We start from the raw sequence: 25,338 nt of genomic DNA, 5'->3' as shown, positions 1-25,338 counted from the left end.
AATTTCAATAATAGCGAAAAAAGATTATTAGAAGCGATAAGAAAAACAATTGCAGAAAGTCGAGCACGAACCAATCAGAAAGGAGACATTAGACTCCTCCCACGTTGCCATTCGCTTTGTGTCAGGATCGGGGCAATCTGAAGGTCGACTCTCGCTCGAGTATTATAACCATCAGAACTGTCGGATTCGAACATGACGTCCAAACAGTCAACATCACTATCCATAACTTTTTCATTCACCTAGTATTGCCGCAGGAATACAGCAAACATGAGTTAAACTGCATACTGAAAAAGTAGGTAATGAGATTTTTTTTTCCATGCCATCGAGCTGTCATCAGCAACGGCTTGTTGCACGGCTGCGATGTTTTTATTTTATTATTATTATTATTATTATTACTTTTATTTTTTAAACATAAAAAATATAAATATGTTTTCTATTAAAAACAATATCTAAAGCGTTTTTTTAACCGAAAATATAATTTAATTCCTTTGTATATAACATAGAAAATTGTAAATGTTAGTGTTTTTGTGTATAGTTTAACGCGTATGGTTTATAACGGATTTGTAGTGTATTTATAATGGGTTTTCTTTTTTATGTTTACAGATGCGCTATTAACCGCTTCCATTAATTTTTTCTCCCTATTTTTTACTGAAAAGAAACGGCGCGATACTTAAAAGAGAGAGAGAGAGAGAAAGTTTAGCACGATTTTTATTTTCATTTTCCTACTTTCTGGCACTAGGGTAAAACCTGTATATGTGCATATACCGGATTATTTTAGGGTCAACAGCTGACTTCACTCTACCCTAGAGAGGGTAAGGTTCCTGCCCACCCGGACAGAATTGAAAAAACCTCCTATGGTGTATGACAGATGCTGTGCTGCAACTTTGGAACTACGCTTGACGACTAAATTTTATATACACTTTATCGAGTCAGAATGCTTATTATAAATTACATACAGTAGTGTGCCGTTTCGTGCTAAGAATAATAATAATAATAATAATAAATGCGATAGCCAACACCTGGCACATTATGTTTACATTAAACTGCTTGTAACTTAGATGGACTTTCGGTCCAAATCTGAGGTCGTAGGTCGAGTCTGTATGTGGAAGCAATTATTTACTTAGCCGTTCGCCATTTTACAAACGGTCTACATTCTTTAGCTACTTTTACAAATTATAGATTGGTTTTTTTTTTAATTTCCGATAGACGTCGACGGATTATCGGATGGTGTTCGATATCAACCCGATATCTGTCGGAGCTGAAAGAGTTTTTAAAGATAATGTTTTGCTTGAGAGATCTGCAAAATTTTCGCTAATCAACATCATTAACTGCTTCCGCTTTGTCACGTGATGACTTTCGAATTCGATTCTTCTCCGTTTTATTAATCCCACCGGCTCAATTTCCAGTCCAAAAATTCGTTTTATATACAAACTATTTTGAAATATAACCAGTTAATCATATTTAAATTTGATACATTTTAATTCTTAAAGTTTTAAAATTTTGTACGCTATTAAAACAATTTTAAATTAAAAACAATTACGAACACCTCTATTTATTCTTTTATAAATTAAAAATTATTATATACAAATAACAATACAATTTTTAATTTCTCTGCTTTAAAAAAAAGCTAAGTTAATAAATAGCAGTTTGCGATAAATTTTCTTGTATTTTTTTCCCTTTTGATAATCAAATCCAATTATCGATTTACCGATTTAAATTTGTCTAAATTGCATCTACTCAAAACAGACATTTCAGTAGCTACATTTTCTCCTTAGAGAACTTTTTTTGAATCTATAAAACAAACAGCCAATAAACAAAATCGATACATTGATTTATGATTTAACGGTGGCAAAATTTGTACTAGAGACGCTCTTAACTTAGTTATTTGAAGTTCAGAATAGCACTGTAAAGTAGACAGTCCCTGTTGACACACGAGGTGAGTCAGAGGTTTGGTCATCATTATCGATGGATGTGGGAACTGCTCCTCTACTGGATTTGTAATCATATGGCTTAGGTATGCAGATGACTAGTTCTTTTATACCATCACCTTCGATTAAAAAATCAACTAGTTTTTCTTTTTTTTTAAATGCAATCATTAGGTAATAAGATTGATATTTTTTTATAGTTAATTTAGCAATAAAACTTTTATTTATCGGGCTATTTCTGGTGTATTTATATAGAACAGGTGTTCACTATCACAGACTTTTACTGGCGCACTGCAGAAGACTTTCCTCTGAATGAATTCTACAAAATCATAAAGCCAAAAAATATATATAATTATATATATAAGATTAGTTCCTATGAATTGAAGTTAATGAATAAAACAAAATTATTTGTAATTTTAAAAAATCAGTTTCTATTATATATATATATAATTGTTATTTAAGTAGAAAATGTTCAAAGATTTTTTTCCTATTAGAAAATAGGCTCCAATTTTTTACTCTCTCTCTCTCTCTATTTATATATATATACACCTGTATATATATATATATATGTGTGTGTGTGTGTTTTATAACTTATATATATATTTTTTCGATTTCGCTTGATTTAGGGCAGATTGCCAATTTTCTTTTTGTTTCTGGAGGCTTTTTAAGTAATTTCGGATTTAAATATATAATTAAATTTGCAATCAATGAACAATTTTGTAATTAGTGTTGCATCTTCAATATTGCATTATATTACTACGCGAGTAATTAAAAATTTAAAAAATGGTTAAAATTACTGAAAAAAAAACAATAATCAGTATTTAAAAAAATTGATAGGCAATCTGGATTTTTTTCTTATTTTTTTAATTACTGAGTACATTGCAAGAACAGGCCATATGGTCAGGTAGAGTCTGGAAGGTCAAAGAACGATGCATAATTTTGCAATAAAAGTATTTGATTCGGCTTTAAATGATTGTTTCTATTATATTTACTATTAAATTACATGGCATTAACTTTTTATAATCGGGTTATATTTGTTTAATTTTAAAAGTGTATAACAAAAACGTTACCGAGATTCCGAAGAAGATTTTAATAAATAAAATTGTGCGGTGTATGGAACTTTACTTCCTCATTTTTTGTTTTTGTTAGTTGTATCGAATACAGAATTTTTCGCGAAGTGACATCAACTTATCTCGTCTCGCTTAAAGTGACAAATGCGATGTTGTCACGCTTTGTCGCGTTTAAGGTCATTCTTTCTTTCATAGCGAAAAAGAGAGATATCGGCTTATAATAGTTTTAGCAGTTATAAATACGTAAATTATAAATAAAATTGAATACTATGTTAAGCGGCATCGATTCTCTAGTCAAAATTGAACTTCTTCGTGCGTAGAATGTATGGAGGAGACATTTATGTTTACACGTACTTAATATGACTAATAATGACGATCATCAATATCATCATAAACTAAATGATTGCTACTAATTACATTAGTAATAATCATAACATTGGTTTGCGTTTTTGTGTAACTTAATTGCAAATTTACATATTCGAATGGAGGTTTGTAAATAATAATCGCGTTTGAAAATTTATTTATTGTAATTTTTTCGAGAATTGAATTTATATAATGTAATTAATAAGGAAAAAAATCGCTATGTAATTAATATCTAGAGATATGCGAAGGATCAATGCGATCGAATCGTATAAAGCACATTCCGGATAGAAAGAATGTTCAAAGGGAAACTGAAATTCTGCTAATGATGCATAGCTATCACTTAATGAAATTGTATCCATTGTTTTATACCTTTCCATTATCCGTGTTATTCAGACTAAAGTTATTTAATTGGATGGGGCCGGAGGAAGTAATTCTATGCATTTCGTGTAATGTTGTGGCTGGCGTAGTATATTGTATTAACGTGAAAGCAGTAACCTTGATCACAAACGGAAGAAGCATTCAACACCTGTTGTGGTCTCTATAGCAGCTGTCTTATCGTTCCCGAAAGAATTAAGATGCAGAACGAGATTGCATCGCTGTTTATATTAATGTCCGTCCTTAAATTTTAAATAAGAAATTACCCGAGATGCCGTTGCTAGATCGAATTAGTGACAATCTGCCCGAGTTAGCCTCTGGCATTTTCTAAATCTCGGTTTTTTCCAAATGGTTAACTTTTCTGCAGTTCCAATTGCACAAAGTTTGATTTTTTTTTCCCTTCACTACCTGAAATATTTCTAACGGATCGATTAGCAGAAAGGATTTCTGCACGCTCGAAATATGATAGAGGTATTACGTTTTATAATATCAGTTTATACGTAACAAAAAATAGGAACTTTTACGGTTATTAAAATATAGTCGAATAAAATTATTAAATTGTATTGAAATATAATGCAGTCGAACGAAGGTTAAATTTGAATCATTAAGTGCGTGATGTAATTAATTAACGTAGCGATTAAAAATGGATGGAAAAATTTTAATAATCTATCAACGAAATTACGTATTTATCAAGTGTATGAAGTTAAATAGGAATTAACGCTTGACTCATTTATAAAAGACCGAGTTTATATCGTTAACATCCATTTATTATACGTTTATATACAATATAAATCATCGATTTGACTGAATATTTCATTCTAGCTAAATTTAACTGGGGCTTAAATTCGAATATTCTCGTTCGTCTTATCGGTTGGTCATAACATCAGTTTTTTCTTTTTGTCTTCAGGTATGTCAACGAAAATGTCAATGGCCTTTGTAGGCAACAAGTGCGACATTTGATTACCCCTGGTCGAAATTATACATCAGTCCGGAATTAATAAATTGCAATCTTTGTTGGAAGTACTTTACTTTCTGATGCCTCGTCATAACTCATATTGTTTTAATAATATATGATATATATGGTACGTTCATTTGAAGAGATTTAATTCTATAAATATCCGGTTTATTCTTTCAATTATTTGACAGAAGTCGTTTATCCAGATTAGTGAACTAGTCAATCCGGATTTCCGGTTCATCAGTCTGTCTAATTTGAAATTTATTAGCTTGGCAAATATCTATAATTTATAGCAGATACGGATTTATAAGGAGGCCTCGACGGACAATGAGTCTGCCATTCAATTTTTTCTATATTAATTATACCGTATACAGCCTGCAGTTACAGTCGGAAGATCCATACGTAACGAAACTATAATATTTCCGATTTTATCGCTCGTAAAAATTCTCTAAGAGTTGTAATAATCGAATTGGAGAGCGAGCATCACCTCTTTCGCCTCCATCTAGATGGAATTATAGAGAACAGTAAACTCGAAGTTAACGGTCCAGCAAACAAGAATTACCTAAACAAAAATCAGAAACTATCATTTAAAATGAAAAAAAAAAGCGGGAGAGATTGTGTGAAGTAATCCCGTGGAATGTCATTCATTGCAGTCTCGAGCGTCAGCAATCAAGGTATAAAAGGCTGGCGTCAAATTGTTTCTTAACTTAGTCTATTTCGGTTCATCTTTGGTGATCCATCAAAAGCCGATCCCTTTTACTTTCTCTAGTCACGTGATATCCCGAGCGTGAAAACGTCATTCCCACGTGCGAATGTATCCGACGCATGCTCATTCGCCTATAGCCAAGGGTCGTTGACCATTCGGTAACTAATCGTGTCCTTAACCTCCTTCTGTTTGTTTCTCTCGGCACTTGGTTAGTGGGATATTATGTCCTATGGCCGATTTAATTTGGCAATGAGATAATGATACGAGTGCTAATTGGAAACATTGGAAGAGAAAGTATGTCGTTCTTGTATCCTTTCGAGAATTTATCATTGAGAAATTAATTATCTTAAAAGAAATTAGAGTGTGGACCTAACCACACTCGATAGATACATTTACTAAATAAGTATAATCGAGTAACAAACTGTTCTCTAGTAAATAAAAAATTACAAACGTGCTTAGTGTAAATTATAATTCGTGCTTTTACATTTTAAAATGTGTAAAAATAGCGTAAACATTTTAAAAGTGATTTAATTACAAAAATGAAATTAAAGTTAACGTACAAATGTTTTCCCCTAGATTTATTTTTAGATTGTTTTACGTTAAACCTTCCGGGATAAAACAAAAGAGAGAAGTTCATATCTTAAAATGAATCATTAAAAGAGCCGTAGATGTATCATTGCACGGAAATAGAGGAAATGCGATCTTCGGCTCTCAGAAGTTTTTAAATAATAAATATCACAAAATTGAGATAACGAAATTGGAATATCCTCTTATCTGGCACGGTTGGTTAAATCGATTTCCACCTATTTACAGTTAGAAATACAGTATACTTAATTTTATCTCGGTAGCTTTATGATTCGCTAATTCAGACAAGTAAAATCTCTCGATAATCCCGGCGAGAGAAGCCTCAAGAAGAGGCATTAAAATATAATCTTTGTCTCTAGAGGTTCAAATGGTTTCCTGGGTAACTCTGGCGCCAACCAGACCACGTGGCAACAACGGGCTGTATATCCACCAGTACTGGATGGACAGAATTATTATTGATCACCTGATCCTAATATAACATATGGTGCATTGCCTATCCATTGGGGAATTCAGTTATTCTGTCAAGTCTTTTTGTTATGCAACTATTGGTTCTTTTGGCATTGACGGAAGAGAAATAGAATTTTGAGAAAAATCACATTTTTCTTCTTTGACGGTTATTCCTTCTTTTTAGCCCATAGTAATATTACAGCGCTTTAAGTTATTTGATTCCGTGACCGATTTTGTAGTATCGATGCGAAATTTTAAGTAAGGCATGTGATATATCGAAGTTTAGCGCCTCACGTCCGACATTTTTGCATTTCTTCTAACAACAATAACGTTTAGCAGATGGGTTTAATTGCCATTAATGAGCCGCTCTCTTTAGACGAAGGACTCTGCCAAGAATTATCTCTACACCCCAAATTTTCCTCTCTGCACAAAGTAAGATATTAAATCATTATTTTTATTTGTAAAAAGATAAAATTTATGCACTCCCTCCATATAATTTTTAACGCTCAATTTTCACAGTTTACGGCTTCTTAAAGGTTAAACTCCTCTTGGCTCATTCTCAAAAATGTTTTCGAGAAGAAAAGAAAAAAACATTATAATAGCTCTTAAACTGTTATTAGATTTAAAATTTATAAATAATTATAAAAGATCTAAATCGATTTTAGAAAATACTCTCTCTTTTTTTTAATATTTAAATCTCTAGTTTCTGTACATTTTTCCCCCCTTCTATTAAAGATAATCTCCTCTTATTTATATATTTTATTATTATTACTTTTATAAAGTTTAAAAGTACTTAATTAAATCATGTTTTAAAGTTACTTAGAAGCATTAGTTATAACAATTGTATCGATTTTGCAACGAATATACATACATTTGTAAAAAAAACTCCGCGCGAATTTTTATTTTCGAATTTCTTAAATCTGTTATTTATAATTATAACTTGCGATAAATGAATAAATAAATAAATAAATAAAATCGTGTCAGCATTTCTGCGTGTATTAAAAAATAAATAGATTATTAGCGATGTAATGTAAGCAATTTTGAAATGATGAGCTATTTTACGAAGGGAAAAACCACGTTTAATTAAAAATTTCGAGCAAAAATCACAAGCTTCGGATAAAATTTAATTTCTAAAGTGGATAAAAATCAAGTTGCTTTTAACAAATTGAAGAACAGAATTGGTTTTTCCCATTCTATCGCGCACGCTCTATCTTTGTATACACAGGTCAAAAAGAGTGGGGGAGGGAACCGGCACGTCACGTGTTTAGCATTATTTCGGGGGGGGAGCAAAAAAAAAGATAAGCAGCCCGACTCGGTGGTAATAAATATTTTAAAAAATGAAATATATTTTCTTTAATTATTTTCGGTTTAAACAAAAAATTCATTTCGAAAAATGCATTCGAATCGTAACTCTCGTAACCAACCCTTATTACAGAAATCGATCAGTCGCGTTTTCCGCCGGGTGGCGCCGTCTTCGTCTGGCAGACTTCCAAATCGGTGCACGTGCGAGCAGCCGACATCCAGGCGTCGTCTATCCCGAGTCTCTCTTTTTCAGGTAATTTCTATGTGGTTCTGTTTACACACCCAACATGCAACCGGCGCAAAATGGTTCGTATAATTTTTATTTTCTACGCGTTGTCTCTCGCTCGAATTATAAAGCGTTTATCGACCTTTGACCTCTCGGCGAGATTACGCTAAATGAAGAGGAAAAAAGAAAAAAAAAAGTTTACGGACAACTTCTTCGTTTATTTCTCGTTAAAGATTTTATTGGTTATTATTTTTATTGTTTTTTAAAAAAAAGATAACGATGGCTTAATGAGTGGAAAAAGTTCATTAGTTTGTGTATTTTAGGTGCTTTCTGGTAAAAATTGGTGAACGCACCAATGGAGCCGGCGCTTTGTCAAGTGCCCAGTACTCGGACGTGTCGTTAGTGATTCATTTTTGGAGAAAGCGATTATTCTTCTCTAAATAATTATAAGCTTTCACACGCAGTCGTAATTAGCAGAAGGCCATATTTACTTGGCCATTTATTTTCAATGACAGTATTTGTTTGGGTTTATATCGACCCGCTTTTAATATAGGACACGTGATTTTTTTAATTGTAATTATCTCGAAAACAATTCTACTTCAATAACAATCCTTTTTTTACTTTCAATTAACTGGATTGTTTTTTTTGTGTTATTATTATTATTATTATTATTATTATTATTGACATTCTGCTCTCTTTCTTGGGATCGGGTCATTGTTCCTTTGGACATTGTCCAAAGTTTAAGTCGTGATTTGTTGTGAAACTCGAAAGATTTTTTTTTCGAAATGAAAAATAAGTTTTTATCGCTTACGCGAATCGTTTCAACGCTGTAAGAAATTAATGGTATGCTTTCTTATCCGAAAACTAGTAAATATCTGTTGATGTATCTTTTTGCAGCAGCGAAAGCCTTCTATATTTAGTGTCGTCCACATCAGTTTCCACTGAAGATTTGTAGAATGGTATTTCCGTCACCATCAATAAAATAAGAAAAACTATATATATTTCGGGAAAAGAATTATTTTTTTCTTTCGTTGAGTATACCAAAAGATACACTTTCTAGGGGTGAGTCAGTCCGAATTAGTGAGGTAAAAATGTACTAATTCGGCAGACACGACATTAATTTTCATAAGTCGCGCTCGCATCTTGCTATTTATAATTAGAAATATGTCGTTTCTATACATGTTTAATGATGCTTTTAACTTAGCTTATTTATACTAAAAGACGGCGTTTTTATTTAATCACGAATGTGTAAGCTGTCTATAGTGGTCAATGCAATATCAATAAATGTCAAAAAAATGACGAATATTCTCATAATCTAATTGATCTTCTCTTAGTTCAAAACAATTATTATTGATCACAAATGATCAATAATAATTGTAACGTGACGTTGGCTGTTAGTGACTTGTTTCCGTGACTGCGTTTAACTGATAGGTCATACTACTCGATCAAGCCAACCGTGTGCGATTAGAATGAAAACGAATTGCGCCCCTGAAGTGATACTTCTCGTCAGTACTGAAGCCTTACAGGAATGCCTGCATTGCAGAAGCCGATGTTTTATTGTTGTGGGAAAAAAATGACTTTTTTTGTACTCCTTTTTTTTATCCTTTCGGGTTCAAGTAGTTACATATTACACGACAAAATTCCTGCCAATTTTCCTATATTTTATTTTGTAAGAGATAGTATTATTGGATTTAAATGTATATATATAACCGGCTTTCGTAGTATGTTTTGATTTTAAAAAAGTCATTTCACTTGTATAAAATAAAACAATGCACGATATTAATGGTGAAAGTGCATTGTTGAATGGATAAAATATTTATATGAAATAATAATTCTGAAAACCCAGAGTTTATTTTCATTTATTTTATGTTTCTTTAACTAAAATTAATTTTAAAAGAGAATTTTCGTCATCGTAAACTTTTGAAACATTAAACAATATTTAGTGTTAATGGAAGAACTACTACATTTACTTTATACGTTGCTAAGAATATTAAGAGGTGAACTATTAAAAAGAAAAGATTAAACATCGAAGAAAATTCTGTTAAGTATGGTTATTACGTAGAATAAAAAGAAATGAAAATAGGAAAATGAGAAAATTATTTTGACAGGTGTTCATAAATGATAAAAAGTAAAGTTTTAAGCAGAAAAATCATTCGTCTTGTTTGTTCCACTTGACCATTGTTGACAGACCAATTCATTCCAAAATTTAAAAAAAAAAAAAACAAGTAAAAAGAAGAAAATACAAAAGATACCCCAGTTGCATCGATCGTAGTTCTAGAATTTCAGAAAAAACGATGCAACTTTAACAATGGCATAACTTAAAAGATCGTTTTAAAAAGGGGAAAAGAATTCTCCTGAATGATTTATCATTTCGTTTTAAGATGACTTCACGACAATTGTTTTATCGATGTTTAACATTTGAACTTATTCAATGGATTCTTATTCACTAAAAATCGTTAAAATTTGTAAAATAGCTTTCTTTTTCCTTCCATCGAGTCTAAAGAGAGAGAAAAAAAAATCAGATAAGAGTAAAAATTATGAACTGCTAAGCTTAATCAATAGAAATTCAAAAAGATCTTACTTAGTTAAGAATATTTTTCATCTTTAAACGATCCTTTTAGAATTCAATATATATGAAAGTATGACTTATGTATGAAGTAATAATTTATTTTATATAATGAATAATTAATAAAACTATAAAGGATAAGTAATTTGAAAGAAAATTCCATCGATAGAATCGTAATGTTAGTCCATAACGACCATAATTGAATTGATATCATTTGATAGTGCCATTAACATCTATATGTAAATTGCATGTGCATTAAGAATCAATTCATAAAACAAACTTATTACACACAGTTATTGATTATTTCATTATAAAATTTTATGTTCTATGAATCAATTCTGACGTTGCTTAATCTTAGCGTGATAAGGGCATGGATATTTTCGAGCAAACTTTTCTTTATTAAAATGATTAATTTTTAAAATAAAATGACAAAAATTATATTAGAAATTGCTCCCGTTTTTGGTTACATACAAAAACTTTAAAGTACCAAATCTCTTGCTAAAAATAGTATCGCTCTCTCCCGGTAATCCTTTCAGTAAGAGATGTAATAATGGCATTTGTGATCGCTAACTTGATACACAAACACACCAGATTCCATCTCTAACGTATTACGGGACTGGTTACATCAAAACTATGTCATTAACATGAAAGGATTTGTGTTAGATAGTGGTGTAGGTGGTAATAAATATCGAGTCGTTCAATGTTTCCACTGCCAAAATGTAGTTCAAGGTTAAGACTGATTAGAAAATCGATAATGTTGACCCAAATTCGCCGTTCTTTTCCCTTTTTCCCCGCTTATTTCACCTGATATTTTTTTCAATTTATTCCGAAATTGCTCGGCATGTTAACAGTAATGTCGTTTAAGCTTCTGAAAAAGTTATCTGAGAATTATAGCATTACTTATGCCGTATCAAAACCGGATGATATAAAAAGACGTCGCTCAGCAGATGTTGTGAATTTAGATCGTGTTCCTTCTTGGTCGCCAGATGATATTTGCCTAAGAGCATTGCTTACAATCATTTTATTATTTTAATATTTCTACGTAAATTTGGCTATTTTTATTTATCTTACTTTTGTATTTAATCGTTTCACTTCGCTAAATATATTTAAAATTTGAACTTTACTATGATTTTTATTCAATGTCCTATATATTTATTGGGAATCTTAATCGAAATTTCTTTGAAATTGAAATTTTTCATTGAGTAAAGACTGATCGTGCATCCAAATCATAATTCTCGGATGTACTGTACTTAAAGGCGATACAAAGTATAACAGAGACTTCTTTCTTGAGTGTTTCCTTTAACGGTAACTTTATCCGGATGGGTTGCTATGGTTACGTTATCTCACTCGGAAACCAAAGAAAGTAGATAGCTGTTATTGTTATCTGACTGATGGCCAATCACTCGTCCTCAATGTCAAAGATAGACGATCGGCTTGATTTATTCTATAAGAAATTCATTTAATGAAGTAAATTTGAATTGATATTGGCTGCCGAACGATGAAATATCCTTTTATAGATCGCTGAACTTGCATTTAAAAAATTGGAACAATGTCAAAGAGGCCGTGAACTGTATCAAACAATGTCTGAATTATAAATAAACCGATTAGAGAATAATTTATGATTATTCGAAGACATTTTAAGTATAGCTCTTTTTGAATTTCGAAATTTTTTCTATTACATTGTTATTATTAAAAATAGTCGAAGTACAGTAAATGAATTGTAGTTTAATTTGAATATAATTTACTTTTACAGCATGTGGATAGACACACGAATGCTACTTAAGGGTAGAAGACGGTAAACCATGACCCAAAGTCTACTTCATGGGAAGAACTTTTATTGTCGGGAATGGGTATTTGCAAAATTATCGCATTGTTTGGAAAACCGAAATTCGGCCAAAACAAGTGGAGTATTGGTTGTTGGAGGTCCCGGAAGTGGAAAAACGGCAGTTTTCTGCGAATTGGTATGGCCGTCCATCGAAAGAGGAAAGCAGAACACCTTAAGCAAACGAATCCTCGCTTACCATTTTTGTCAGGCCCACGATATTAAGACCTTGTCAGTTAAAGATTTCGTCCAATCTCTGGCGGAACAACTCTCTAAATCATATTTAGCTGGATCATTTAACGAAAAGTTAAAAGAAATCGAAAATTCGGGTGCCGTAGGCCAAGAAGAAAACCATTCCTCCGTCGACGAGATATTCAAGAATGGAGTTCTTTATCCTTTACTGGAAATCGAACCACCAAACCAGCCATATATTCTGTTGGTGGATTCGATAGACCAGTCATGTCTTCACAATGCTCCCGATAGAGGAAGTGAAAGCCGTAGCATTGCCGAACTGCTTTCAAACTACCATCATTTGTTCCCGCAATGGCTGCTGTTAGTATGCTCGGCAAGAAAACAAAATAAATCTATTACCCGTTTATTCACGGGATTCCGTAAGATAAGCCTCGACGACTTGCGAAAATCTCATGTCGTGCGGGATGTTCAGCAGTATATACTCAGTCGATTAGATCAAGAAGAAGCTCTGAGACAGCATTTGAATAGAGAAACAGCCGAAATGCTCAATCAGCTTCACATTAAAAGTAATGGCTGCTTTATATACTTAGAGAAAGTTCTAGATGGGGTAGCGGAAAACTTTATTATGTTGAGAGAAATTCGAGAGATCCCGGGAACTTTAAATGGATTATATTTATGGTTATGTCAACGTATCTTCGTTCGGAAACAGTTTCTTAAGATTCAACCGATTTTGAATGTTATTCTAGCCACGAGGAAGCCTCTAACCGAAAATCAATTATACGAATGTGTATGGACCAAAAATACTCATCTCACTAAAGAAGAATTTAGTAAACGTATGACACTTCTTTCTAAGTTATTGGTCGATGACATTGATGGAGCAAAAATTCTCTTTCATCATAGCTTTGCCGAATGGTTGCTCGATGTTAAACATTGTACTCAGAAATATCTTTGTCACGTAACGGAAGGTCACGCCATGATCGCTATGTGGTATACGCGTCAGGCACCTAATTTATCACCGGAAGAAGTATGCGATTTTGCCCTTCACTTATCAAAAATACACCCTTCGCCCGTTCTTCAACCTCATCATTTCCCACTGTGGTTGGTGGTATCCGGTGCGCCCGTCGAAGCATCCTTGATGGAAACACCTCCACCCAACGATCAGAAAGTTTTGAAGTTACTTACAGATGCCGGAGCGCAAATGCCAGACGTCGTAAGAGACGAAAGCGAGAAAGAATCCGTAAACACCAACAAAATTCCCGATGATCCTCTAGAGGCCCTTCTACAAAATGGTGGTAACATTAATCAGATCGATAGTAACCAGAGAACTCTTCTTCATACGGCCGCATACGACGGAAACGATAAACTCGTTCAGAGATTAATCGAAAGGGGAGCAGACATCGAAACGATCGACAAAAACGGACAGACCGCACTTAATTTAGGTAATATTGTAGAAAATAATATTTAATGTTTAAGAAACTCTCTTTCCTATGTAATTTAATATTTAATTAAAGATTTCCTCTGTTATTTTCTTAGCGTCGAGACAAGGTCATCTCTCGGTGGTAGAAGTGTTGCTCAAATCGGGAGCGGATCCGGATCATGCTGATTGTGACGGATGGACATCTCTCAGATCATCCGCTTGGGCTGGTCATATCGACGTAAGTAACACGAATTTATGATTGTAATGAGGAAATAGGAAATTTTATTGGTGACAGTTTAATAGAATAGCTTAAATATATCCGTAATTTGCTTGTCAATCGAAAAATGATTATTATTATCGAAGACGATTATTATTATATATCCGAAACAGGATGCATTTTGATCAAATTAATGAGAATCAATCTCGTCAAATTCTTATATATTTATTAAAACTTAAATTATACTATTAATTTAATAACAACTTTTAAAGTGTATTAAATTACTTTCAAGTATATTTATCGTTATCATTAAATATTATTAATTGTTTTATTGATGTCTGTAATATTAAGCATTCCGAAATGATTTCCTCCAGAAAAATCTCTATTTAAAAAAGGTTATTTTATGATATTATCGATAAAAGAAATCTTAAAATTTCAATAAAAAAAAAGAGTTAAATAGATTTCTTTTTTGTTAAAACAAAAAAATAACTACAAAAGGCAGATTTTAGCTTCTTTTTTTCGATTTAAAAATGCATCACATTGTTTGGAGATTGAGTACTTCTATCGCAGTGAGGGGAAAAAAATCGCTATATAAGACGAATCACGCTAATTAACTCTCTATATATATTTTTTTATTTTAGCGAAATTAAAAATTCATTGATTGAAATCTTTGTAATTTTATAAATTATAAAGTATTTTTAGCCGTCGATTGGTGAAATTGAAAAATAATCGTTACGAGAAATTAATTGCGAAAATTTAAAAAGTCGTGGGTTATAAGTTCATAAATCTTCACGCAAGATTCTATCACTTAGGTAAAAGTAAAGAATACGAATGCGACTGACAGAGATTTTTGCACGAGATGATGGTGATGTATCGAAGTGATTACTTGATACGAAGAGCTATTTATCCGAAGAAAATCTTTTATTCACAGATCGTTGCAGAAATCTATCGAAATTCGCATGCTCTAGGCGGAAATATTAATTAATTTCCTAATTACCAATAAAAGTTTCCCGTCGCTAATTCATTTACGTTATAAAAAGTCATTCGAGTTTTTTTCTATATTTTTCATCCGGATGTGTCGCAAAAAAGATACTTTTATTTTCGTGCATTTTAGATTTATTGATATTATCAGGGGAAGAATTTACTAAAAAACGTGCAAAAATATATCTCTCCGAACTGTACATTTCGTCCATAAATTTAATTCGCATTTGCACCGTTGGGAACTGGTTAGAAGGAATGGATAGGTATGTATAATTTGCGATCGAAAACTATAAAAATAAATGAGGTAGAGTATAGTTTTGAATAATAATAATAATAATAATATCATCGTATGTATGGCGATCATCGTCTCTCAAGATTCTCTTTATGCAATCTTTTCTTCCCTCGGGGTTATATGCATTAAATAGTCGAATCAATAAAAAAAGACTTTGAGGAATCCTATGAAATATGAATGAAGCGATTTGCTAGCTTAGCATGGAAAGTAAAAACATTTCGTCAAATTGCCGCTAGCCAAACCCCTTCCATGAAACTTAGAAGTGAAAAGTTGTAAAAACCAAATTAATAGCATTGGCATGGCATCGAGTGCTCGTGTTGAATATGCACTTAGTATCAATGCAAATGAATGTATTATTCCATTCTCTTTATTGAATGTAGTAGCTGTTACATTTATCTTGATTAAAGGATGTCACCAATATGACATTTTTTTTTTTGTTTTTTTTTGCAAGCCGTGTTGAAAAAGTGATAAATTGCGTTTATATATACATAAAACACTCAGACGTAAGTGAAATGAATATTTAAAAAAAAAATAAATAAATAAATTCTAAAACTTTACAATGGAGGAACGTAGAGCGATAAAAGTCCTATGGATAAATAGCAATTATTTAAACGTTCTGAAATAATATTCTAATGACGAAAGTTTTATTCAGAATATTAATATTTAACTTGTATGTTATTGACATTTTTATTTCTTTACGTTTCATACTGTGTGTTTATGGTTGTATATTTATTTATTTATTTCAAATACTTTCAGAAAATTTATATTTTAATACTTTCCGTTTTCTATTTTAATGTTGTAAATCGGTCCCATCGATGTGATTAGCAAAACTAAAGTAAATAACATTTTAAAACTATAGTTAGAGATGTAAGAGTTTAATGAAAGGATTTTAATAATTGATATAAAGTTAATTATGTTTAGTTAGCTCGTTCTGTTAATGAAATATTGAATTCTTTTGGATAATTAACATAATTTTATCGTTAAAGAATCTATTACTTTTTATTCCTAGGTTGTAAATGCTTTGCTAGAAAAAGGAGCTCAAGTTGATCTTGCCGATTCAGACATGAGAACTGCCTTGAGGGCAGCTGCTTGGGGAGGCCACGATGATATTGTTCTGACACTGCTGCAGCACGGTGCCTGCGTGAATCAAGCAGATAACGAAGGAAGAACTGCTCTGATCGCCGCTGCCTATATGGGACACTCCGAAATTGTAGAACATCTCTTAGATCACGGAGCAGAAGTTAATCACGAAGATTCGGACGGACGCACCGCTCTTTCCGTGGCATCTTTATGTGTTCCAGCCTCCGAAGGTCACGCGGATGTTGTTAGTTTACTGTTGGAGAAAGGTGCTGAAGTAGACCATAGAGATAAAGAAGGAGTCACGCCATTACTCGTGGCCGCTTTCGAGGGTCATAGCGAAGTATGCGAATTGCTATTAGAAGGAGAAGCTGACGTTGACCATGCCGATAACAATGGTCGTACGCCCATATTCGCAGCAGCTTCTATGGGTCATCCCGCTGTCGTTAGTCTTCTGTTGTTCTGGGGTGCCGCAGTGGATGCCATTGATAGTGAAGGTAGAACTGTATTGTCGGTGGCCGCATCCCAAGGAAATCCATCGGTAGTTAGGCAACTTTTGGACAGAGGACTGGACGAAACGCACAGAGACAATGGAGGTTGGACGCCTCTGCATTATGCAGCATACGAAGGTCACGAAGAAGTCTGCGAAATTTTAGTAGAAGCGGGCACAAAAGTTACAGAAGTCGATAATGACGGAAGAATACCTCTGATTTTGGCTTCCCAAGAAGGACATTCCAAATTGGCGGAAAAATTAGCTAATTATAATCGGGCTAGTATTGATCACAAAGCACACGACGGAAGAACAGCTTTAAGAGTTGCGGCTTTAGAAGGACACAAAGAAGTAGTGAGTATAACTTTCTAGGAAAAATTCTAAATTTATTTACCTATAATTACTAGAAATAAATATGTAAACATGATGATAATTTAGAATAGTTAAAAATGTATTAAATATATCATTATTATTTTTTATTTATATAATACCAAAAAAAAAGAAGTATCGAACGATCTTTTTGCTAATATTTGAAGTACTGAAGCACAAAAAATTTATGACCTAAGTCAAGACCGCAGATAATCCCATATAATTTTATAAATCATAGAATTGAACTTGGATCTGAAATCCAGAGATAATAAGAATTAATAGATTAGTTAATTAAACTCACTCAAAAGTGAAAAACTACACAATAAAATTTATTAAGTATAAAAACAAAGCACAGTAAAATGTATGTTTAACAAAAATTTATTGGTAAATTTATTTTCAAAGTTTTAATCGAAAGTGAAAGTTAAATCGGTTCCATTCAACTTATTATCACCAAATCATAAGTTATTCCATTCAACGAACTCATAAAAAATTTCCTGGAAATACTGAAGTTCTGTCAAGAACTCCCCCAAGTCATCTCACTATTAGCCATTTGTCATCAGAAAACGATGATCTCTGGGGTGCAGATTGGGAAGAAGCAAGGATGATATATCGGGCTGATGCTCCAGTAACAGGTTAGGTATTGGTTTTTTCGCTTTGATGAACCTCCCTGTTGCAAGAAGTAAAAATGAACTAGAAACTTCCTAGATTCCTTTGATCAATAAATCTAAAGAAAGAGAAAATTCGCCCTCGGCCAACGTTGATATATCAAAATCGTATAAATCATTCTTCCACAAGTTCACGGTTAAAAAATGGTATATATCTTTATTGTTAATTTAGCATTATTTTCTAAAATTTATTCGTATGCAAAATTGATAAGAATTACTATTTAATAGTGTAGTATGAGAAGAACAAATCATTAAGAACAATAAACTATCTTGAGAATAAAGCTGATATACCAATACTGTATATAACTTTCTCATTTTAATCGAAATGATCTTTAAATATTCAATTAGAATTATGTAATTTAAATAATACGCTATTCAATTTGTTTTGCTTTTTCTTTAATTCTCTTAGGTTCAAGTGTTGCTTTCCCAGGGTGCCGATGTGAACTATAAAGATGCGGATGGTAGATCGACTCTTTATCTGTTGGCTCTCGATAATAGGATAGATATGGCCGATTTCTTGGCTTCTTCTAAAGCAGATTTGGAAGTGACGGATGTAGAAGGCCGAACGCCTCTTCACGTGTCGTCTTGGCAAGGGCATTACGAGATGGTGGAGCTTTTACTGAATCACGGAGCAAATGTTAATACGACCGATAACGATAAAAGAACAGCACTGCAGTCGGCAGCCTGGCAAGGTCACGTTAACATTGTAAAATTGTTGCTAGAGAGAAATGCCCGAGTGGATCACGTTTGCAATCAAGGTGCCACCGCTCTATGCATCGCTGCCCAAGAAGGTCACGTGGAAGTAGTGAATGTGCTTTTACAATATGGCGCAGATCCCAATCATGCCGATCAGTTCGGACGCAATCCACTACGCGTAGCCACCAAAGGAGGACACACGCCGGTAATTCAATTATTAGAGGAATACATAGCATCTAATAGCAATCATCGACGTCAGGGGTTACAATCCGGAAGTATTAGTACCACTTCTCTAACTTCGGCTTCTACGGCCGAAACTAAACCTTGTAGTGCCATTCTGTATCAACCGGGTTTATATAGTTCTCCGGAATCGACGGTGGATCCGAGGAAATCGAGCGTGTCGAATCGCTCCTCGTCGAAATCTTCCAGCAATCTGACTACATCCACGAAATCTTCTCATCGAGGAAAAGAAATGGTTAACGGCAATGCTCCGATGACATTCACACAGCAATTACAACAGTGTAGCCGACCGAGACATAGGATAAGCCAAATTCTTTCGCCACTCAGCGAACCTCGCAGCCCCATACCCAGTCCGCCTCAGTCACCACTCAGTGATACAGATGGAACGTCTCATCCCGTCCATGTGCCCCTCGTCATCCAACCGTTAAAATCCGAACCGAAGACGCGAATTCAGGGACCAGAAAGTCCTCGAAGATCCCTATCAAGGACTCAAGAACAAAATCGATTTCGTAGGAACGGTATCGTGACCAATCCAAATTATAAAGGAATGGCCACGAAAAACTCGTTCGGAATCGACGGAGGAATGAACTCCAATCAGTTTTTGAGGAATAAACACATTCCTTGTCATTACGAAGTGGCACTTAAACCCAGTGTTAAGAAAGAAACTCCTTTATAATTTGTGCATTCTTTAAACAGTTTGTATATGAACAATACTCTCTTTCGTTCGAAAGAAATTCTAAATTTCTAATCCATTTCCAATGGATTTATATATATATATAAATGTATACAGAGGCAGCTCCATGTGTATAAACGTTTAAAGATATCAAACAATCCAATGCCCTGCTTTTGAAAGCAACAATCTTTACTGCCAAAATTGAATTCCGAAAAATTAAAAAAGTATATATACATACAAATAATTTTAAAAGAATCGTTCATCGCTCGCTTTATTATTTCTTAAAAAACGATATAATTTTTTATCGTTCATTTAATCGAACGAGATTCATCAGATTATCAATCTCGTTCGATTTTGTTATTTTTTTATATAAAAGAAAAGTATAAAAATCAGAAATTTAAATCATCGATTGATTAAAAAACGGTTAAACTACGAAGTGCAGAACGTATAGAAAAGTTTATGAATATTCAATTGGAAGCTTTCTTAATATATTACGGGATTATTGCTAAAGATACTCATTTGACGACAGGTTAAATAATTATATTAGTCATGTTCTCTAGTGCTAATAGTGCGCTTTCTGGAACAACAACTGGGTTCCACGAGTATAATCTAATCGCGATGACCAAAAAATACTTTAAATAGTTTCATTTAGATTATCAGTGCTTTAAAAGTAAACATTCGACGACTTTACAGCTTAATAGAAAGAAAGGAAGGACAAAATAAATAAAATAAATACTTTCTTTCGTATTAGTTCGAGTTGTTAGGAAAAATTGTAATATGAAAAAACGAAATCGTTATGTTGTAATATAGAATATTCAAATTGTATCCCGACCGGAGATAACATTTTAAAACTATGATCTCAGATGTACGTGGTTAACATCGAGTGTACAGAAAATATAGGGACAAATAAAGGCTATACAGTTATATTTTGTTTTCTGTGCAGAAACTGATTTTGTACAACACAACTTTTATTATTATTATTATTATTTTCTAGTCGTTAACAGGATTTCCTTTCTAATTTAATCTATAGCTGTAATTATTTCATTAACTGGAGATGGATATCTAATTGTTTCTATTGGGAACTGGAATGGTCTGCATCGAACCCTATCGCATCGGAATCTCGTATAGAACATCTGTTAGGTTGTAAATTACCCCGAACCTACCCATTTTCTGTCGTACTCCACCCAATAAAGCTTTCCCAACAAAGATTGATTGGCTTTTGTCCTTTGGAAGAAGATATCGCTGGACACTGTTTTAAGTACTCTCCAGTTAGACAAAGAACGTGGATCACGCTCGTTAAAGATACTTCGTTAATTTCGAGCATTCTTTTAGTTTTTGTTTCGAGCCAAAAGTATTTAGGGCTCCTTTCATCACGTCATTTTAACTCTAATCCTTGTTTGACTCGCGAAACGTGCAACCATTCTACTAAATATCGAAAAATCTCTTAACTAATGAAACCGTCGATACCGAGTTCGTACGACCACTTCATTTTATCTCGGTAATAATTATTTTTAAAGTAAATAATAAATAAATAAAAATTCAATTCATCAATTTAAAATACGATTTTTCCTATGGAAAAAGATTACTTTATCAATCTTTTTTTTAAAGAATAGGCATATTTGCATAATTTAATAGATTGTTTTTCCAGAAAAATCGACTTTACTCTTGGCTCGCTGTCTAATGTTGTTTACGAGGACATTAGAAAACTGATTTCCAGGAGAGTTGCCTTATATAATGATATATATATATAAAACAAAACATAGTTTTTTTTCCTCCCTCCCGAACAGAAATATATTTTATATAAAAACAATTTATAAAATTAATGTTCGTATAACATAAATGTGGACTATTTTATCTGATAGAGAATTTTGACTGGGATAAATAGCCTAGAAACGATTTTATATTCATTGGTAAAAGATTAAAGTAAGATACAAATGTATATATTTTTCCTGTAGTTGATGGCGAAATATCAAGGTTTACTTTGTCGAGACCTACTTCTTCTCCCTGTATAAATCTTCACTTACTGCTGAAGATACTGACGAACATATAAATTGCCATATTTCAACGGTTAGTTTAAGATTGTTTTGACAGTGGGAAATGTTTTTATTTCATTTTATGGATTCTTTTGGTGAGTTTCTCTTCTCTAATTGGGGAAAGTTCTTTAATAAGATTTCTGGTCTTTAACGATCGTGTATAACTGGGTTTCTAATGGCTGTATTGGGCTTTGTGTTTCTGGATCGTTTCTAAAAGACTGTTAAACCTTTATGTTCTTGTAATCTTTCTAACTAACATATAGTGTTTTGTCTCTAGGTTCCTATTAAGTTTCTGGGCATTTACTTTTATCCGGATCTTTCAAATTTCACTGGAACTATAAAGTTGAAGATTTTTCAGAAAATTTGTAAACTTGCCAGACATTTGTATATTTTAAATTTCTTTTTAGCAATATTCTCGAATATATCGTTTTAGAAACTTTTTATATGGGCCTTTCGTCGATTTTCGTGAATGAAAAAAGTTCTGGATTTAAGATTTTTTCCATAATTTTGCATAATTATCTAATACAGTAATTTTCGATTTGTATTCGAATTTGAATATGTTAATTTTATTGAATCGTCAAGATAAAAGAAAAATAAAAAGATTGAAAGATGAAAGCAAATTTATGAAGGGTAGGTCTAAGTAAATTGTTTTCAATCGCGATAAGGGAAAGGAAGAAAAACAAAATGTAAGTCTACCAAATAATCTAAGAATTCTATCGATACTTGGAAGCACTTTATCAAGAAACATAGTGCAATAAAACGACAAATACTTGATACTATGTTTAGATAGGAAGTATCAGAGATATGCCATAGTGCAATAACTCCTTTGAGAAACACCAAGATATGCTTCTTTAACCGACAATAGAGATTCTGACAATAGCCCGATATAAATTAATTTAAAAAAGAAAAAAAAAATGTATATATACAAATTAAAGGAAACTTCGCATTTTATTATCTAAATATATAAAGAATTTTATTGTCGACACGAAATAAAAATAGATAATTCTTTCACGTAACGAACATAAAGAGTTTTTCCTTTAAAGAAAAGAAATGAAGACGTTGCCATGCCAACAGTTCATAAGCAAAGTTAGTAGATAATAAATCTTCTGCTACCCGAAATTAGTTTAACGTGGAGATAGATACAAGCTAATGTAAATCCACAGATATCGATTTTTTACTTGATTAAACATTATATTGATATTCGATATACGAGTTACATTTATTATCTCTCGTTCTATCCTATTGGCTTTTTACATTGTTTTCCAAACACGGCGAACAATGGAGCCTATATATATATAAGTCCATCATATTTACTAAACGATATACAGTATATAATTTATCAGATGTTTCGAAACAATTTTGTAACCCGAGCGGAGGCCTATTATTTATGTTCTTTTCCTTTAACCGAACCCCTTCTTACAGAAGGAAAAAAACAAGAAACAAAAAAAATAGTACAGTAAAATTTTTGAATCGATCAATATTAAATTTTTATATATATAAAAATATATATTCTGCTCGAAAACAGATGACCATTTATATTCTTTAAACTTTTTCATTTTGCAATACATTCGTTGTAATAGCTATAATGATCACGTGTTTCGACTTATAATTTCCACGAAATGGGCAAATTAATCAACATATATTCATAAATTAACATTATAATAAGTTTACAGATAAATTAACATAATTAACTTAATGTATACATTATAAATTAACGTGGCAATTAGTTTCTATGTAAATTAAACATATAGGATTTATTTAATGGCATAAAATTAAACAGGCGAATAAAATATTTTAAATTATTCATCAACGTTTCGGTTTTTTTTTAATTTATTGATTTAAAAAAGAGTTCGTATCGAGGAATTTAATGAAATTCGCTTAAATTTTTAACCCCGTTGGTTATTTATAACTAAGAAAATTTAATATTTTAAGATATTTATGGCTTGTTTCTTATAAGGTGCGTTAAAGTATAGTCGCAAATTTTAACTCGGGCTATTTGTGAGCCCGACACGAACGTTAAAAATCATTAAAATTGAATTTGTTATTCAAAACCCGAAACTTATTTAAATGATGCAACTTAATTAACTGTTAGATTCAGAGTTTATGCCTTTCCTTACGTTTTATACATTCAGGACTCGTTCGAAATTACAAACTCTTGAGATATAACCTCTATTTACTTGACAAGTACCGGTTAATGCAACTTTCTGAAAGGAAATTCGATAATGGAAAAATATAATTTCAAAATAACGTTCAAAATATTTTTCTTTTTTATTTTATAAATGATGTCATATATATTATGCTATCGTCCTTCCACCTTAATGAGGTTTACTAGGCTAAGGGAAGGACAAGAGATCATCTGATCTGCATTAGAAATTTTGTTCCGGGTTTTTTTTTTTTCATTATTGAAACTAAACGCTTTTAAAAATTTAATTAAAATTTCCTGTAATACCTAATTTAAATTTTAAGTAAATAGAATTTGCTATTTAAAATATTATATTTTACAAGTTATGCCCTCTCTGCGCAAATTAAAATTATTTTGTTAATATCTCTAGAAGTAAATATTTTAAAACGATTTTTTCTTCTTTTTTTAGTCAGAAAAGAAGTATAAAAAGAAAGTAAACAGTTGCCCATTTTCTTTCATCCTAGGTTCTATCTTTATCTTCGTTTCAACCAAATCCTTCTTTACCTGTTCTCATCATCTCTTGATCTTTCTCTGTAAGATAGCACCGGAAACAAAATAATACCGCGTATACAGTTAAGTCGCTTTCATATTTTATACGTTAACGTTGTTGTTAAAAGTCATTTTTGATAATAATTCCATTACTACTTCACGAAAATGTATCGGAAATTCCGAATTAAAGAAAGATGAGAGATTAAAATCTTCTAAAAGTATCGTATTTCCAGCGAATCGGTTGGTTGCTACGAGTTACTAAGTTAAGAAATAGTCTAATTATCCATCAAATAAATGTATAAAGGGGGAAAAAATGATGTCTTCATACGGAAAACATTTAAATTTCCATAAAAAGATCTATTAAATTGAGTTATGTTTGCGAGTTGGATGTAGCGATAAGATGGTGTTCTGTCTCGCTGCATAAGAAAAGGAATGAGCCAGACAGAAAATTGTAGGGCTTTAGAGTAGTCAAGGTCATCAACCTGCTAGAAGGGACAGTCCCTTGTCAAGTGTGCGATAAGTGTCTGTACAATGACAGCTCTTTATAGTTCTTCATTCTTTTTTTTTATGTCTGCTTGTTTGATGCTACAAAACTTGGTACTTCTCTCTTCTTTAATATCCGATTCTCGCATCGATTGTCGACGTTTCAAATAACTTTCGAAAGTAATCTTTATAAAGTCGAATTTACCGTTTAAAAAATCTTTTCTATAAACTATCTAACCGCGCGTTATATATTGCTTTTCTGCTTAAAATATCGCTCCGGTCAGAGACACTTAACTGTATATAAATATATATAGATCCGTTCGAGTCTACCTATGAATATTTATCTACACGTAAATCGGATTTTCTATTTATTATTATTTTTTTAAAGTCATTATATTAAAGATATAAATGGCGATATGGATTTATTACATTTTTTATCTTGGTTTTCTTTAAAATCGATTTATAGAAGAAACTAAGTCACACGATAGAGAAGCATAAGT

General features: G+C 32.3%; 1 protein-coding gene across 3 annotated transcripts; it reads left to right on the top strand.

Annotated features, from left to right (window-relative positions):
* Positions 1-94: 94 nt before the first annotated feature.
* On the top strand, positions 95-20,577 carry LOC136985242 (ankyrin repeat domain-containing protein 50-like). 3 transcript variants are annotated; one of them, XM_067282491.1, is made up of 5 exons: positions 95-292; positions 12,274-13,973; positions 14,068-14,189; positions 16,451-17,362; positions 18,452-20,577. In XM_067282491.1, exons 2-5 carry the CDS (start codon positions 12,323-12,325, stop codon positions 19,652-19,654), a joined length of 3,888 nt encoding a protein of 1,295 aa, XP_067138592.1. In that variant the 5' UTR covers positions 95-292; positions 12,274-12,322; the 3' UTR covers positions 19,655-20,577. The 3 variants fall into 3 exon arrangements, with proteins under 3 accessions (XP_067138592.1, XP_067138593.1, XP_067138595.1); XM_067282492.1 differs by having other exon boundaries at positions 95-296; XM_067282494.1 differs by lacking the exon at positions 95-292 and adding an exon at positions 7,802-7,981.
* Positions 20,578-25,338: the final 4,761 nt, after the last annotated feature.

The sequence above is a fragment of the Centruroides vittatus genome, unplaced genomic scaffold (genome assembly GCF_030686945.1).
Source record: "Centruroides vittatus isolate TY-2023 unplaced genomic scaffold, ASM3068694v2 contig_956, whole genome shotgun sequence".
In the NCBI taxonomy this organism is placed as follows: domain Eukaryota; kingdom Metazoa; phylum Arthropoda; class Arachnida; order Scorpiones; family Buthidae; genus Centruroides; species Centruroides vittatus.
The sequence above is the reverse complement of the archived record's forward strand: the minus strand, read 5'-3'. Positions and strand labels throughout refer to the sequence as shown.